Genomic DNA, 16,392 nt, shown 5'->3' with positions numbered 1-16,392 from the left:
AAAGCACAATACAAATCACACATGGCAAGAAACCTCATCTGTTGAAAGATTAATTGGTCTGTTTTCTTTGCTTGCTTCCTTCCTCCAGGAAACCTTTCCTCATAACATTAAAAGTTTACCTAATACCTGATAATAGCCACATGTATGTTTCTTAATGAAGTGGATATATATGATTCCCTATTTCAGGGATTTGTCTGTGGCTGCTCTTCATGTTTTCTGTATTTTTGTGTATTTGAATTTTTCATATTCGTGGTCACATTAGATCACTGTAGTCCAAAACACGTTTTTTAAAGGGCTGAGTTGAATTTCAATTAGCACTAAGAATTTTAAGTTTTATTAATAGTTCTCAAACAAGAATCAATTTGCAACTATATTATAAAGGCAGCCTCAGAATCTATATTATTGTTTTAATGTTGAAGAACGAAAGTTTTGTCTATGTGTCCCTCATCTGTGTGTGCCTCCCAACAACCTTAACTAGTAATAATAGTGCTTTTCTTTTTTTTTTTTCTTTTCTCTTTTTTTTTTTTTTTTTTTTTTTTTGAGATGGAGTCTCACTCTGTTGTCCAGACTGGCGTGCAGTGGCATGATTTTGGTTCACTGCAACTTCTGCCTCCTAGGTTCAAGCAATCCTTCTACCTCAGCTTCCCAAGTAGCTGGGACTACAGGCATGCACACCACACCCAGCTAAGTTTTGTATTTCTAGTAGAGATGGGGTTTCACCATGTTGACCAGGCTGGTCTTGATCTCCTGATCTCAGGTGATCCTCCCACCTTGGCCTCCCAAAGTGCTGGGATTACAGGCAGGAGCCACTGCACCCTGCCTAAAAGTAGTGCTTTTCTTATGTCACAGGATAATAAACTCATCTCAGGTGAATCCCTTCCTTTGGACTCTGGATCATATTTTCTTTCTATAACATTTATTGTCTAAACCATTTATTTGATAACATTTTGTGCTATTGGTTAACTTACTGTATAGTTTCAGCTCCTCAACTATATTGAGTATTACTTGAGAGCAGAGGCTTTGTCATCTACTTCTTTATAAAGAGGTCTTTATACACACCCAGAATAAATGTTTAGTGGTTAATAGTTATCTTACTGCCATTCCCTGAAAGAATTTTATTTTCCTTTAACAGATCAGGACTTACAGAAGTCTACCAATGGTAAGAATGTGGCCCCTAATAATTCTTACTCTAGCTGCTTGTCTGTTGCCTAGAAGCGTTTTTACTTGTATCCCCAAGACCTGGTGAAAGAGTGTGAAAAACAGTGAGCTTAACTGTTCTTAGGTCAGGGAAGGGGTTGGGGGCTCAGAAGATTACTTACTTCTTTTGGGTTCTTGAAAAATAGTAATAATAGCTCTCATTTCCTTATTACTTATTGTGTGTCAGATAATTATGTTAAAAATTTTATGTATATTGGCCGGGCTTGGTGGCTCACGCCTATAATCCCAGCAGTTTGGGAGGCCAAGACGGGTGGATCACCTGAAGTCAGGAGTTCGAGACCAGCCTGGTCAACATGGTGAAACCCTGTTTCTACTGAAAATACAAAAATTAGCCAGGCATGGTGGCAGGTACCTGTAATCCCAGCTACTTGGGAGGCTGAGGCAGGAGAATCGATTGAACCCGGGAGACGGAGGTTGCAGTGAGCCGAGATCATGCAATTGCACTCCAGCCTGGGGGACAGGAGCGAGACTTCGTCTCAAAAAAAAAAAAAAAAAAAAAAATTGTGTATATTATCTCATATAATCATCTTATCACCCTGTGAATTAGGTACTATTATTAACCCCCTTCTTATTACCCCCTAGGCTTGAGGCCCAGAGATGTTAACTAATTTAGCCAAGATCACACAGTTTGAGGGATGGAGATGGGACTTGGTCTCTCTGAATCAAAATCCTTGGCTCGGCTGGGTGTGGTGGCTCATGCCTGTAATCCCAACACTTTGGGAGGCCAGGGTCAGTGGATCACTTGAGGTCAGGAGTTCCAGACAAGCCTGGCCAACATGGTGAAACCCTGTCTCTACTAAAAATACAAATACTAGCAGGGCATGGTGGCGCATGCCTGTAATCCCACCTATTCGGGAGGCTGAGGCAGGAGAATTGCTTGAACCCGGGAGGCAGAGGTTATAATGAGCCAAGATAGTGCCACTGCGCTCCAACCTGGGTGACAGAGCGAGACTCCGTCTCAAAAAATAAATTGATGAATTTTTTTAAAATCCTTTCCTCTTTACCATTATGCTGCAATTTCTTTTTGTGTGAAATTAGAGACTTGAGCTAAGGTTTTTTGGCTGTAAAATGGAATGATATTATCTCTTTCACAGAGTTATTGTGTAAATGAAACAATACAGGTTAAGTATCTACATATAGTGGAAGCTTAGTAAATGCTGGTTTCCTACCCCCTTTCTTTCTTTGTTCTGGGTCTTGCTGTTAGGTAGATAAGCCTGATGATTGAGCAAGCTTATGCATGTTATAGTTTGTAAAAACTAGCCTTAAAAAAAGCTAAACACGCCAGATGCGGTGGCTCAAGCCTGTAATCCCAGCACTTTGGGAGGCCGAGACGGGCGGATCATGAGGTCAGGAGATCGAGACCATCCTGGCTAACATGGTGAAACCCTATCTCTACTAAAAAATCCAAAAAACTAGCTGGGCGAAGTGGCGGGCGCCTGTAGTCCCAGCTACTCAGGAAGCTGAGGCAGGAGAATGGCTAAACCAGGGAGGCGGAGCTTGCAGTGAGCTGAGATCCGGCCACTGCACTCCAGCCTGGGCGACAGGGCGAGACTCCGTCTCAAAAAAAAAAAAAAGCTAAACACACAGTGGCTCACAGCTGTAATCCCAGCACTTTGGGAGGCCTAGGCAGGTGGATCACTTGAGGTCAGGAGTTCGAGACCAGCCTGACCAACATGGTAAAACCCTATCTCTACTAAAAATACAAAAATTAGCTGGGCGTGGTGACAGGTGCCTGTATTCCTAGCTACTCGGGAGGCTCAGGCAGGAGAAACTCTTGAACCTGGGAGGTGGAGGTTTCAGTAAGCCAAGATTGCACCATTGCATTCCAGCCTGGGCAGCAAGAGCAAAAGTCCGTCTCAAAGAAAACAAAACAAAACAAAACAAGCTAAATACAAATTGCACCCCAGCCTGGGCAATAGAGCAAGACTCTGTCTTTAAAAAAAAAAAAAAATTGGTTAAATAAGTTTAAGCCTTGAAAGTCTTTATTAATCATTTTAGTACCATTCTTTTCCCAACTAAAGTTTTCAAATCCTTAAGATCTCCTTGAATTTGCTTCCTTTTATCTTAGTGTATTAAAGATAAAAGAGAGCTTAGACATCTTCATAGCTGTGATATCTGCTAGTGTTCCACCATATGGTGAGAAGCCACCCCAGATGGCTAAGAATTTACTCGCTTCCTATTTCTATCTGCCATATGCAAATTAAATATATAACTAGTTCCACAAATTTCATAGCATCTCTTCCATAATCTCACTACCCTGGAACCAATTTAACAATAATCAAGCAAATATGTATACATTAGAAAACTTTTTTCTTAGAAATGGATTTTTTCATCTATCAAAGCAAAAGCAAGAAAAATGCTACAGACTGAACCCCTCTGCTGAATACAGTTTGCGGATATTCATGCCAGTATTTTAATATCAGTGTATGAGAAATTTAGACCCATCTAAAACTATTGCTGGAGTTTCTAGCAGCCATGTCAGGTCCTGCAGGCATTTATGACAGGTAGTTTGGTGTGCTGTTCATTTCATCACTTAGTCAAAGTGTACTCTGTCCCCATGCCTTGTAAACTTTAAAGTTAATTTAGCAACTGAACATTCCAGTTATTCAAGACTATGTGCCTCCCATTGTTTCTTACAGGTTTTACTAATCTGAAGTTTTATGCTAGATATTCCTGTAATGTTGATCTCTTACCTGATTACAACTCATCTGGTTGGAATTAATCTTTTCTTTTAAAAAGATAAGTACTTAGACTTAACTCCTTACAATAGCAGTATAAGTAGCCATTATTATTAATGGTGGGGAAATAGGTTGATGGACAGTCTTTATGATTGAGGAGCCAAGTAGCTACAAGTTATGTTGCTCACGGCTTATTATAGAACTGATTTTACAAATCATTCAAGAAAATATAAACTTGTTTGGTTTTTTTTGTTTTCTGTTTTTTGGTTTTTCTGAGACAGAGTCTCACTCTGTCACCGAGGCTGGAGTGCAGTGGCTCCATCTCTGCTCACTGCAACCTCCACTTCCAGGGTTCAAGCAATTCTCCTGCCTCAGCCTCCTGAGTAGCTGAGATTACATATGGGCGCCACCACACTTGGCTAATTTTTGTGTTTTTGGTGGAGACGGGGTTTCACCACGTTGGCCATGCTGACCTTGAACTCCTAAGCTAGTGATCTGCCCGCCTTGGCCTCCCAATGTGCTGGGATTACAGGCATGAGCCACCGTGCCCGGCCGATAAACTTGTTTTAGTCAATATTATATAACTTAAGAATTTCCCCACCAAATGACATAATAAAATATTTATAGTTGTCCTTTTTCTCTTTTCTTCCTAAAACTTTTTCCAATGCTGGTGTGTTAGAATCTGAGTTTCAGTCATGGCTGTGCTGTTGTCTTGCCATGTGGTCTTTAGTGAGAAAAGAATGTGCCTGGATGAGTTTCAGAGGCTGTCTAGCATGTCAGCAAAATGACTCTGGGCATCTTCCTTAGGCCTGAGGCAGAGAATTAAAGGTTTCTCCTCACTCTAGCATTCAAGCATATATTTTTGTGCCTTCAAACAAAACTTCATGTAATTAACACCTACTCTAGAACATTCCCTAGTGATAAAATGTTGAATGAAGCACAGTTTCTGCCCTGTTGTAGCTTATAGTCTAATCTGTAGGATATCTTTTCATAATGTAACAGGCAAAACTCTGCACTCTCCTCTGTGTATTGAACAGTATGATTTTGGGAAGGAAAAGAAAACATTATTAACATACCAAGAAATAAAAGAGGCAAATATTTTCAAGAAAATTAGTAAATCCATAGAAAATCTTCTATAGCCTCCTGAGGCAAGTTTTCTGTCATAAACGCATAAATATAATAGCTTAAAAAGGAAGAGTGACCAAAGCCCATGACTGCTTGACAGGATCCACTGCTATTTCTCTGGGTAACCTTGGATAGATTATTCAGCTTCTTCCTTTCCATTGTCTGTCTGTGGAGGGGAAAGACTGGTCTATCGCAGTGAGGTAAATAATAACAAATGATTGCAAAATATGTTTGAAACATAAAATTCTACTCTTAACATCTGGTCTTATACAATATATATAGATGATGATTTTCTGTTTTTGAAAACAGGTATCTGGACCTTCGTCGATTTGGATCTGTGCCACATGGAGGTTTTGGGATGGGATTTGAACGCTACCTGCAGTGCATCTTGGGTGTTGACAATATCAAAGATGTTATCCCTTTCCCAAGGTTTCCTCATTCATGCCTTTTATAGCTAGAAGATTGGTTAAGAAAAAGCACCCCATGGCAGAGGCACTGCACAGGATTGTACAGACAGTAGAATGCATGTTTGGATTTTAGAAATGCAGATTTCAACATGTAATTGTTGTGCCATAAGATATCATAGAAAAAATATAAGTGGTTGTGATTTTCTTAGAAAGTTGAGGGTATTTCATGTAAGGATGAGCTCCCCCAAGAAGAGGTACTTATAGCAAGGGGACTCTCAAATCCATTACCTCAATTAAGAAGAAATGAAGAAATTGAATTAGATAGTCTCAAAGTTTCTTTTAAACTCTAAAACAGAATGAGATAATGTATTTTACTTTGTAATCATTAAATCACTCCCTGTGTAATTTTTGAGAACCATCTAGTAGCTCAAAATAAAATAATGTTGGATCTTTTCTCCCTTGCCATATACTTTGTGATAAATCCTTATCTCATTTTCAGTACTTTCCTAAACATTGCAGAAAAAAAATATTCCTTAAAGTCTTAATTGATTTAACGAAGTAGCTATTCTGAATTGAAATCTCCTTTCATTGAACTGGATGAAAGAAATCAGATTTAATAACTGTTGCTTTTCCATTTTAAAAGCTGTTGAGATATTACATTATTTCAACTCTTTAATCACTGTTGTGTTATAATTTGTTTATATTTGATGTTTATAATTTCTCTAATAAAAGCGATTTTTTTTTATTGGCGCCGATGGAAAAAAAGTTATATATTTTTAAATTTCATTTGGTCCTTTCCCAGTAAAATTGGAAGAAAGGTATTTTCAATCCAAGATGAGGATGGAAATTTGGCTGAGCCTAAAGGATGGGTAATTCTAGAGTTAAAAAGTACTGTGGTCAGCTGGGCATGGTGGCTCACACCTGTAATCCCAGCACTTTGGGACGGCGAGGTGGGTGGATCACTTGAGGTCAGTAATTCCAGACCAGTCTGGACAACATGGTGAAACCCCATTTCTACTAAAAATACAAAATTAGCCAGGCGTGGTGGCAGGTGCCAGTCATCCCAGCTACTCGGGAGGCTGAGGCAGGAGAATCACTTGAACCTGGGAGCCGATGTTACGGTGAGCAAACAACGTGCCACTGCCCTCCAGCCTGGGCGACAGAGGGAGACTCCATCTAAAAAAAAAAAAAAAAAAAAAAAAAAAAAGTAGTGCGGTCTATGAGAGTGAAAAGAGCACTGATTGGGGAGTTTGGAACCTGACAATTCTAGCACTTTGGACAAGCTGCTTACTGTATAGGAACTCAACATCATTTTCTTCAGAGTTGATATAATACGTGTGTGTGTGTGTGTGTGTGCATGCGCGCACACACACACATGCATATGTTTAAAATTGAAATGCTACATAAACTTTTTAAAAACTTGTTTTAGTCTTTGTCTTCATTGAGTTACATGTATAAGGACCTATAGCAAATTGTATTCTCAGTGGAATATGCATGTATCAAGTAATTGTAAATGGGCATGCATGCCTGAATAATCAGTTTTCTAAGTCTCATTAGATGGGTTCTCCTAGATTATTTCCTAATGAAGTTTGTATGTATACTTTAACCTAATTTAAAATCAAACAGCTGAAAAGAAACAAATTCCAGAGCCTTAAGAGTTGGAAGACACCTGAGAGTTTGCAAAGTTGACCTTCTGCCTAATGCAGAGAGGTTCCGTTTACCTGGGCGCTTGGTTTTCCAGTCTCTTTTTGACAAAGAAATCAGTGTCCAACAAAACTGCTCATTCCATTTCTGAATCTAATTGCTAGCTTTTACTGAGCTAAAAATCTCAGGAAAATCTACTTCCCTGGAACTTTAATCCCTTGGGCTTAGATATCAAGTTTAGGACAGACTAAAAGGGATAATTAGGGCTTCCATAAGGCTTGCCTCAACCATAATTAGAGAGAGAAATTCATTTGTTTATTCAACAAATATTTGAGCTTCTTTTATATGCTGAGACTATGTGGTAGGTGCTATATAAACAGTTGTGAACCAAACAGAAATGACCCTGCCTTCATGGAATTAAATAATATATTTGAGAAGATATATAATAATTAAATAACTGATTTCAAAATACAGTATGTGCTCTAAAGTTACATGAAGAACAGGAAAGCATAGATATGCGTGCTAGAAAAGGCATGTCTGAAAAAGTGACATTTAACCCTAGACCTAGAAGATAAAATGCAGAAAACATTTTTAAAATATTTGCAGCATCAGCCTGTATTGATTTGGCATTCAGGTATTAGTAGATACCATATTAATTTAGTGGAACAAGGGACATTTACAGACCCAGAACCTGGAGGCACTGTAATTTCCAAGCTGTCAGGAATTATACCTCCCATGATTTTTGAGGGACCTGATAGAATTGTAATGTTAACATGACAGAGCTTAACAAAATAATAGTGATGGAAAGACTGCTGAGTTAGAGAAACCCCAGGTTGTGGACCCAGCATTACCATAAATTCAGTTGTAGAGCATTAGGCAAGTAAAATAATCTATGTGGCCTCCAGTTTTTGCATCTACAGTACTATCACATTTTGAAGTAGGTAAGCTCTGTGGATCCTTTTATCTCTTAATCTTCTGTGAACCTGTGCTGGACTTGGTCACTAATAATTGATTTAGAGTCTAACCTTTAGGCAATATGTAGTCCCCTGTTTTAGTACATATTAGGTCTCCAAAATGTGTAACTAAGTCACATCGCTGAAAGTTGAACAATAGACTTAAATGTGTTCCTATACTGTATATGTGGAAGGAGGAAAGGTCCTTCTCAAGGCATCTTGCCTTTTTGATAGCGTTTTCACCAGTGTATTTCCGAAACTTTATACATTATTTTCCTTGATAGTTTATCACACAATGAATGTCTGGTTGAAGCCAAATACTTTGCCACCTATAGCAAACCTAATAATTTGTCTTTGGCGCAATAGTTCTATTTTGCCAATAATTGAACAGAAACAAAAATTCATGTCAGACAAAGATGATGAAAATGCCAAAACTGAACTGTTGCTTGCAGGCAGCATCAGCAGGAAAATACTCAAAATGTTTACTCATCAGCTGAGAGATGAATATCTAAATTATACGTTGCAAGCAGTGTTGTATAAGTCAATGTATAATGACTAAAAATATGGATTCAATAGTTGAGTACTGTCTAAACTGTAATATCTTTTAGTGCTCAGTTTCTGAGTTAAAAGGTGATAAAAGGGTTAGTTTTTCACTTGAGTAACCAGTTTCCAATGAGGAAAAAAGTCAGATTATGTTTTCCCATGATTTCCAAATGTCACCCGAAAATAACAACCCCAGCAGCCCAAGTAGAAGTATGTTCTGAAACTTAGAAATGTTTTTTCCATTATTTATTCTCATTTCAAATTTTGAGATAGGTTGAGAAAAATAGTTGCTTTCCATCTGGCTGTCCTTTTGCCTGGGGAAAGTTGTGCTGTCATGTTTTTAGGTCTGACAAGAACTTAATTGTGTGAGTGATCCATTCCAGATCTAAACATAACTCTCCAACCCTTTAACCCAACCCAGAGACTCTTTAACTGTCACAGAGTAGCAAAAGAACTGTTTGACCTTTTGTTCTTGTCAGACTGGATCTGCCAGAAGCCTCCCTCTACAATGTTATATATTCATATTCTCTATAAATTGAATGTAGACATTGAAGCATGACTGAACAGGCATTGAAGATGCACTTGGTGAGGTGGATTAACTCTACCCATCTTTAAATCCCTTGCTTCAGATAATTATAGATGAGAGATGCTTATTTGGATTGTATTGCTATTTATTCTTACGTTTATTTTAGTAAGTGGTGAGGCAAGAACATAAAAATGTACAGTTGAAAGACAGATTGGCCTGGGTTGATTGATAAGTAATGTGTGGGATGTTTTGGCTTCTGATTAATATTTGTATTCAGTCTGCAATCTAAAGTATGTATAATTAAAAGAAACAGGTGAGAGTAATGTCTGATTATAATTTCTTCCCAGTTAATCTTCAGAATTAAAAAATAGTAAAAGCATTAAGAAAAGGGCAGAAAGCGGGCCAGGTACAGTTGCTCACGCCTGTAATCTCAGCACTTTGGGAGGCCAAGACAGGCAGATCACCTGAGGTCAGGAGTTCGAGACCAGCCTGACTGACACGGTGAAACCCCGTCTCTACTAAAAATAGAAAAATTAGCCAGGTGTGGCAGGCTCCTGTAATCCCAGCTCCTTGGGAGGTTGAGGCAGGAGAATCGCTGGAACCTGGGCGGAGGTTTCAGTGAGCCGAGATCGCGCCATTGCACTCCAGCCAGGGCAGCAGAGCGAGACTCCATCTCAAAAAAAAAAAAAAAAAAAAAAAAAGGGCAGAAAGGAACCTTAATCACTGTATTGAAGTGATTTAGTAGGACTTTCGTAAGAAAGCATCATTTTAGGTCATGGTCAGCATCCCTCCCTGAACTTGGACATTCTGCTGTTGCCAGGATCCCTACATTGGCCTGTGATCAACTAAGGCTCCAGTTAGCTATTGTGCAGTTTGGACCCGGCATTACCGTAAATGGAGTCCAGTGAATTTCTAGCCATTATCAGCACACTGGATCGTTTCCAGGCGACCTTTATAAAGAAGCCACTGGGGGCCGGGCGCGGTGGCTCACGCCTGTAATCCCAGCACTTTGGGAGGCCGAGGCGGGCGGATCACAAGGTCAGGAGATCGAGACCACGGTGAAACCCCGTCTCTACTAAAAATACAAAAAATTAGCCGGGCGCGGTTGTGGGCGCCTGTAGTCCCAGCTACTCGGGAGGCTGAGGCAGGAGAATGGCGTGAACCCGGGAGGCGGAGCTTGCAGTGAGCCGAGATCGCGCCACTGCACTCCAGCCTGGGCGACAGAGCGAGACTCCGTCTCAAAAAAAAAAAAAAAAAGAAGCCACTGGGAGTTTAGGTGGTTTTTAAACTGTCATTCAGGCAACTGGTCATTGAATTAACATAACTCATGACTTCAGAAATTTTCTGCTATACATGACTATTATTTGGGCATTGCTTTACAGTTCATAAACATGTTTCATGTATCTTCTTAGTTATCAAGACAATACATTGTGGACCTTGTTCCTTTGTATCTTACTGGGCATGAAATTTATTTGGTTTGTTATAAAAATGCAAAGTTCCTTTTGGGAGGCTGAGGCGGGCGGATCAGGAGATCAAGACCATCCTGGCTAACACGGTGAAACCCCGTTTCTACAAAAAATACAAAAAAAAAATTAGCCAGGCGTGGTGGTGGGCGCCTGGAGTCCCAGCTACTCAGGAGGCTGAGGCAGGAGAATGACATGAACCCAGGAGGCGGAGCTTGGGGTGAGCCGAGATCGCACCACTGTACTCCAGCCTGGGTGACAGAGCAAGACTCTATCTCAAAAACAAAACAAACAAAAAAAGTTCCTAATACTGAGAGAAAGACTACAAATAAAATTCACTGCCCTCAGCTTCTAGAGAAACCAAAAAACATAAAACCTTCTAATAACCAAAGAATCTTGCGTCTTAAGCCCCAGAGTTTACTGAATTTGTCGCAAAATACACACCTTGACCTTGTTCTATCCAGGGAGAAGGAACAGGAGAATGAAGGAAGATGATACTTGATCTCAAATACATTCGAGTAAAGAGAAACACTGAAAAGGGATAAAGGATCCTAGACCCAGCAATGTACTTAAGCTCATTGTGCCTCAAATTTTTAATCAGTTTATACTCACATTTGCCACCTTCCTTTCAGGATCATCCTAGAATTGTGGATAGAAAGATAGATGAAAGAAACTTTGATAGGAATTATTAATATCTTCCTCGAAGGCACAGACCTTTGATTTTTCAAGGTAATAATCTGAAAATAGAAACTTGATGGGCCCGTGTAACAAAGGTTTTTTTTCTGCAACTAGTGCCCACGTACACAGGTGCAACTGTATGTTGCCGAACCTGAGCCATCTACAACTGTGATTCTTTGACTCATAACTTTCTCTACACACTAGCTCAACAAGAATTGCTGGTTTGCCATTTTCCTAGGAACCTAGTTTTGAAAATCTCTCCTTAAAGAAGATAATCCTTCCCCTGTCTATGATATATGAACTATTCCCCTCTGTATTTCTCCTGATTCCTAGTAATTTACCTACTGTAGCTTCACTGAGTAGGAACTCAATAGAGATATTTTATTTGGTTTTTTGTTTTTTTAATTTTTTTTGAGACAGGGTCTCAGTCTCTTGCCCAGGCTAGAGTGCAATGGCGTGATCACAGCTCACCGCAGCCTCAGCCTCCCAGGCTCAAGTGATCCTCCTGCCTCAGCCTCCCATGTAGCTGGGACCACAGGCACAAGCCACCACACCCAGCTAATTTTTGTACTTTTTGTAGAGACAGGGTTTTGCCATGTTGCCCAGACTGGTCTTGAACTGGGCTCAAGCAATCTTCCCACTTTGGCCTCTGAAAGGGCAGGGATTACAGGCATGAGCCACTATGCCTAGCCTTATTTTTTGGAGACAGGGTCTTGCTTTGTCCCTCAGGCTTAAGTGCAGTGATGGCTCAATGCACCCTCGACCTCCTGGGCTCAAGCAGTCCTCAGCCTCCCAGGTAGCTGGGATCACAGGTATGCACCACCGCACCTGCTAACTTTTTATAGAGACAGGGTCTCACTTTGTTGCCCAGGCTGGTCTTAAACTCATGGGCTCAAGTAGTCCGCTTGCCTTGGCCTCCCAAAGTGCTGGGATTACAGGTTTGAGCCACTACACCCAGCCAAAAAGTTTTTCTCTCCTCAGAGAGCTCTGCTTGTTAGAAACTTCTACCTGAGAATAAGGAAACCTGTCTCTCTGTATCATGCAAATGGAATAAAATAGAAACACAACTCTTGTTTTCCAGTACAGAAACTCTAGCTGCTCGGGTGGACTGTCTATCCTTCCCTGAAGTGCTGCACCCCTCTGTGTTGTTCATCAGGCCATGTGTCCTTATAATGGGCCTTTCTATTGGTAGATAAAAACTTCCCTCCCCTGTTCACGCAGCTGCTACCCAAGTATCCTGTGTGTGATACCAATCTTAATAGTAGAAGAACTTTCAAGTCTCCACTGCCTCCTTCCTATCTGCCTTACAGCCTGTGGTAGTTGCTGAAGAACTTTAATTACAGTGTCAGTGTTCAGGGACAGTCCCAACTCTCTTCATGTGAGGATTGCAGAAATGGGCTTGGATCATATACAGACAGCGTCATGAGGCATTACTGAAGAACAGTAAGTTCTGTCACAGAAGATGTCAACTAATATAGGCATTTTCTTTGCCATACCCCAAGAGCAGGAGCTGATTCCTGTACAGGTAGGATATAGCTGGCCAGTGATCTCTTTAAATGTAATTTCTGTCTGCCACATTTTAAATTACAGGTTTTTGCATCAGGAAACTGTTGGGTCAGATTATTTGGTGCCTTGGAAAGGGCATTAGATGCATAGTGAAAAGACCTTGGTTTAATCTGACATTCCACCCGCTAGCTGTAGAAGCTTGAGCAAGTTAATTAATCTCTGAGTCTGTATACCCATCTGCAAAATGAGGATAATGCTTATCTTATAGAGTGTTGTGAAAGCAATGAAGATTGTGTGAAAGGGTTTCATAAACTGACAAGCACTGCACAAATGTAAGGTCTCCTAAGGAAAACCTCTTCAAAATTCAAAATCTATATGAACAAAGATACTCATGTTAGGTGGAATGTTTTACAGCTATTAAAAATCACAAAAGAAAATGTATTGAAAAAATACAATTTAACATGGTGAATTTGCAATTACAACAGTGTAAAAGCTGTGTACATAGACTAGAATATGGAAAAAAATGAATTACAGGGCAGTGGAATTGAGTGACTTTTTCTTTAAAGCCTCTTAGGTATATTAGGTGTACTCAGTTTAGTTCAATAAACTTTTATTGAGCTCTCACTCTCCCAAGCCCCATGCTAGATTCTATGGGTGCTGAGACAAATAGGACATACTCCCTCATCTCAGGGGCTCCCATTCTGTACAGTCTTGTCAAAGTTTACTGTGTAAATGAATCACTGGGGAGCATATTAAAAATTCACATTATCCTACTCCCACCAGAAACTACCACACCTCTCAACTTTTATCTCTTTTCCTCACTCCATTTCTCCCCAGCACTTCTCCTATGTTTGCTTCTTTCTATGCAAGTGTTAATCTCCCACTCTGGTTCTTTCTATGCCTAGTACTGTATCAACATCCAGGTGCTTCCCCTTCCTTTCTCCACCCCATCCCCCAGCCAGATATGTCAATTGTATTGAAAACAACAACTTACATCTAGTTTACTAAGTACAAACTTGTGCTGGTTAATGTTTCTCAAAAAGTAGGAGTGGGCTGTTTGTTGATCAACAATCTTTTTTTTTAATCCGATAAGGAAATTTTGGTGTCAAGTTTCACTATCACTTAGTTCCTGATTGATTTTCTTCTGATGGGTTAGTAGCCCTCGACAGAAAAGTTTAAAAGTCCTCTGCTCAGGTATCTGTCTTGCTGATAGAGCTGGGGTTACCCTGCACCCTGACTCAACATTGCTTGTCTCCACATGCCTGTAAATGGACTTGGGTGGCTTTCTCAGGCTATACACCTGTCACTTCTTAGTCACCCAGAATCAAAACATTAACAGCTCTGATCACATTGTCTGAACCTATGAGGCTTTATTTCAAGAGTGGTGACACTCCAAAATGCAGCTAGAATTTCCGCATTTTCACGTGTTAGTGTTGAAATTATTTTTCAGGAAACCAAGGGTTGGACAATGGCTTCCAGACTTTCTCCTTTCGTTATGCTCCTTCAGCACTTTATGCAAATACTGGTTGTCTTATGCTGCCATTCGTCTCTGCCAGAATGTGAGCTCCACGACAGCAGGGATAAGAATGCATTCATTTTTGTATCTGCAGTGCCTTGGAGAGTGTCTGACACATACTGGGCACTCATTGAAAAACTGCCAAATGAATCATAAAGGTGACCAAAAACAGGGCGGGGGGGTATTTATGTGTCTGAAATAGCTTATGAATTTTTAAACTATCCCTTTCAGTACAAATCTGCCTGGAGCTGTTTCCTGAACACAGGACCAAAAGGCAGGAATCAAAAGTAATAATGAGTTTAGTTATCTGTCTGTTACTGAAGGTGACTTCTAGGGCATCCTCCTGGCATTGCTTCTGGAATACAGTGACTTAGACTTCTTCTGAAGAACATCTCTATGCTGTTCATCATATCGCCAGCACCTAGCCCTGTGCCTGTGCATAGCAAATGCTCAGTAAGTATTGTTGAATGAATGTATTAAATTGAGAAGAAATTCAGAAACTAGTCCCAAACGAACTTAGTTGCTCAGATTTTCAGTTAGTGGTTTTCCCCACCTTGCTCTCTTAATCTAGACAATTTTACTGCCTCCAAATTGAAGGTAGCTATTATTTGTCATCTAATTTAACAAATGTTAACGTCTGTTCTGTGCCTATCTATGGGGTACCCAAAATTAAACCTAATCTCATACAGTTTCAGTCCCCGTACAGTTGGTTCATAATTCTCAGTGCTCCCACGGTCCTTTGAACATACCTCTTACAACATTGCCCAAATACTACTGGAGATATCTGCCTATTTCTCTCCCCAGAAAGACCCTGAAATTCTGAAGAACCTAGTCTTATCTTGGTATTCCTATGCTGAACTTGAAGCAGTAGGTTCTCAAGAAAATCCCTACTGATATTTGACTAACATAGACACAAATAACCATTCCCTAGTAACATGTATTTGAATAGAAATATATTTTGTATTTGAATAGAAAGAAACATATGCTTTTCTAAGTATATTCCTAATTTAAAGGGATACTAAGAAACAAGATTGGTTTTTGTGTCTATTAAACATCTTCCAAGGTGTCTACTTAGTTATTAAACCTGTCCTTTTTCTGACAATTCCCCTACCCATGTCCTGGCCAGTGGGTCCCTAGCAGACATCCTGGGAGCCAGAGCTTCCTTTGCTGATTGGTCTAGGGGTGGACACCTGATCGCAAATAGACCAGTTTCATTTTCTCTTGAGAAATTGGGGTTGAGGACACTAGAGAGTCTGGACTGGTTGCTTGAGCCAGGAACATATAAACTTAGGAGCCGGTGGGTAACCATGTACCCAGAGAGACAGAGAAAGCAGTCTTCAAAGAGAAAGAAATGAAGGCACAATGTTCAGAGATGAGGGAGACATACAAAATGGATGCCTGGTTTTTGCCATGTTTATTCCCTGGCTGCCACTCTTTCTGAGGCCAGATTATTCAACTTTTCCATGGGTTCCATGGGAGATAACTCACTTTCTTATCATCTCTATTTGATCTTGAGTGAGTTTGAAATGGGTATCTGCTTTGACAACTAAAAGAAGTCAAATTAATATACTGTGTGACTTACAGAAGGAATTCTCATTACTTTTGAAGTCTCATTACCTTATAATCACATCTACATATCCCAGAATATATGTCAATCAGGAATTACTTAGATGGGGAATTCCTGATAAAGTAAGATGCAGTAGGAGGGTAAGTGGCTTCTTTGCTTTTCAAATTTCTTAATAGTCCAAGTCACAAAAACAGAAAGCAAATAAATGGAGGCTTATTTACAGAGGGGATTGGACATGTCAGACCTTTTTTGGAACTACACAGTTGGATTTAAAAGATTTTGAAGAACCAACACATTTGGCAGTTTCCCAAACCATCTATTTTTGAAGATTCTGCTTTCCAGAACTGTATTAAGAATGGCCCTTGTCATGGGCTTTAGCTGTGTTTCCGACTAGCCAAAACTAAAAACTGAAAGAGACTAAATAAGTATGTGTGCATGTAGAGCAGCCCAGGCCCTGCAAGTGGACTGACCATAAACAATGATGGTCAAATCTATGAAAATAAGATAAAGATCTCGCTCTTCAGAAATAGTGCTAGATGTGTTCAGTGCTTTGTATACCACACTCTTT

General features: G+C 40.0%; 2 protein-coding genes across 4 annotated transcripts in view; both read left to right on the top strand.

The window, feature by feature from the left end:
* NARS2 (asparaginyl-tRNA synthetase 2, mitochondrial) overlaps positions 1 to 5,881 on the top strand; it is a 137,449-nt gene extending 131,568 nt beyond the window's left edge. For all 3 annotated transcript variants that reach the window (XM_050757484.1, XM_050757486.1, XM_050757485.1), the window contains 2 exons: positions 1,133 to 1,159; positions 5,331 to 5,881. In XM_050757484.1, the coding sequence (XP_050613441.1) occupies positions 1,133 to 1,159; positions 5,331 to 5,475 (172 nt within the window). In that variant the 3' untranslated portion in view covers positions 5,476 to 5,881. The remainder of the gene's footprint in view (positions 1 to 1,132; positions 1,160 to 5,330) is intronic.
* Positions 1 to 16,392, top strand: part of KCTD21 (potassium channel tetramerization domain containing 21) — a 540,409-nt gene that overhangs the window by 263,347 nt on the left and 260,670 nt on the right. The window lies entirely within an intron of this gene.

The sequence above is a fragment of the Macaca thibetana genome, chromosome 14 (genome assembly GCF_024542745.1).
Source record: "Macaca thibetana thibetana isolate TM-01 chromosome 14, ASM2454274v1, whole genome shotgun sequence".
Classification (NCBI taxonomy): Eukaryota; Metazoa; Chordata; class Mammalia; order Primates; family Cercopithecidae; genus Macaca; species Macaca thibetana.
This window is presented reverse-complemented; position numbering and strand designations above follow the sequence as displayed.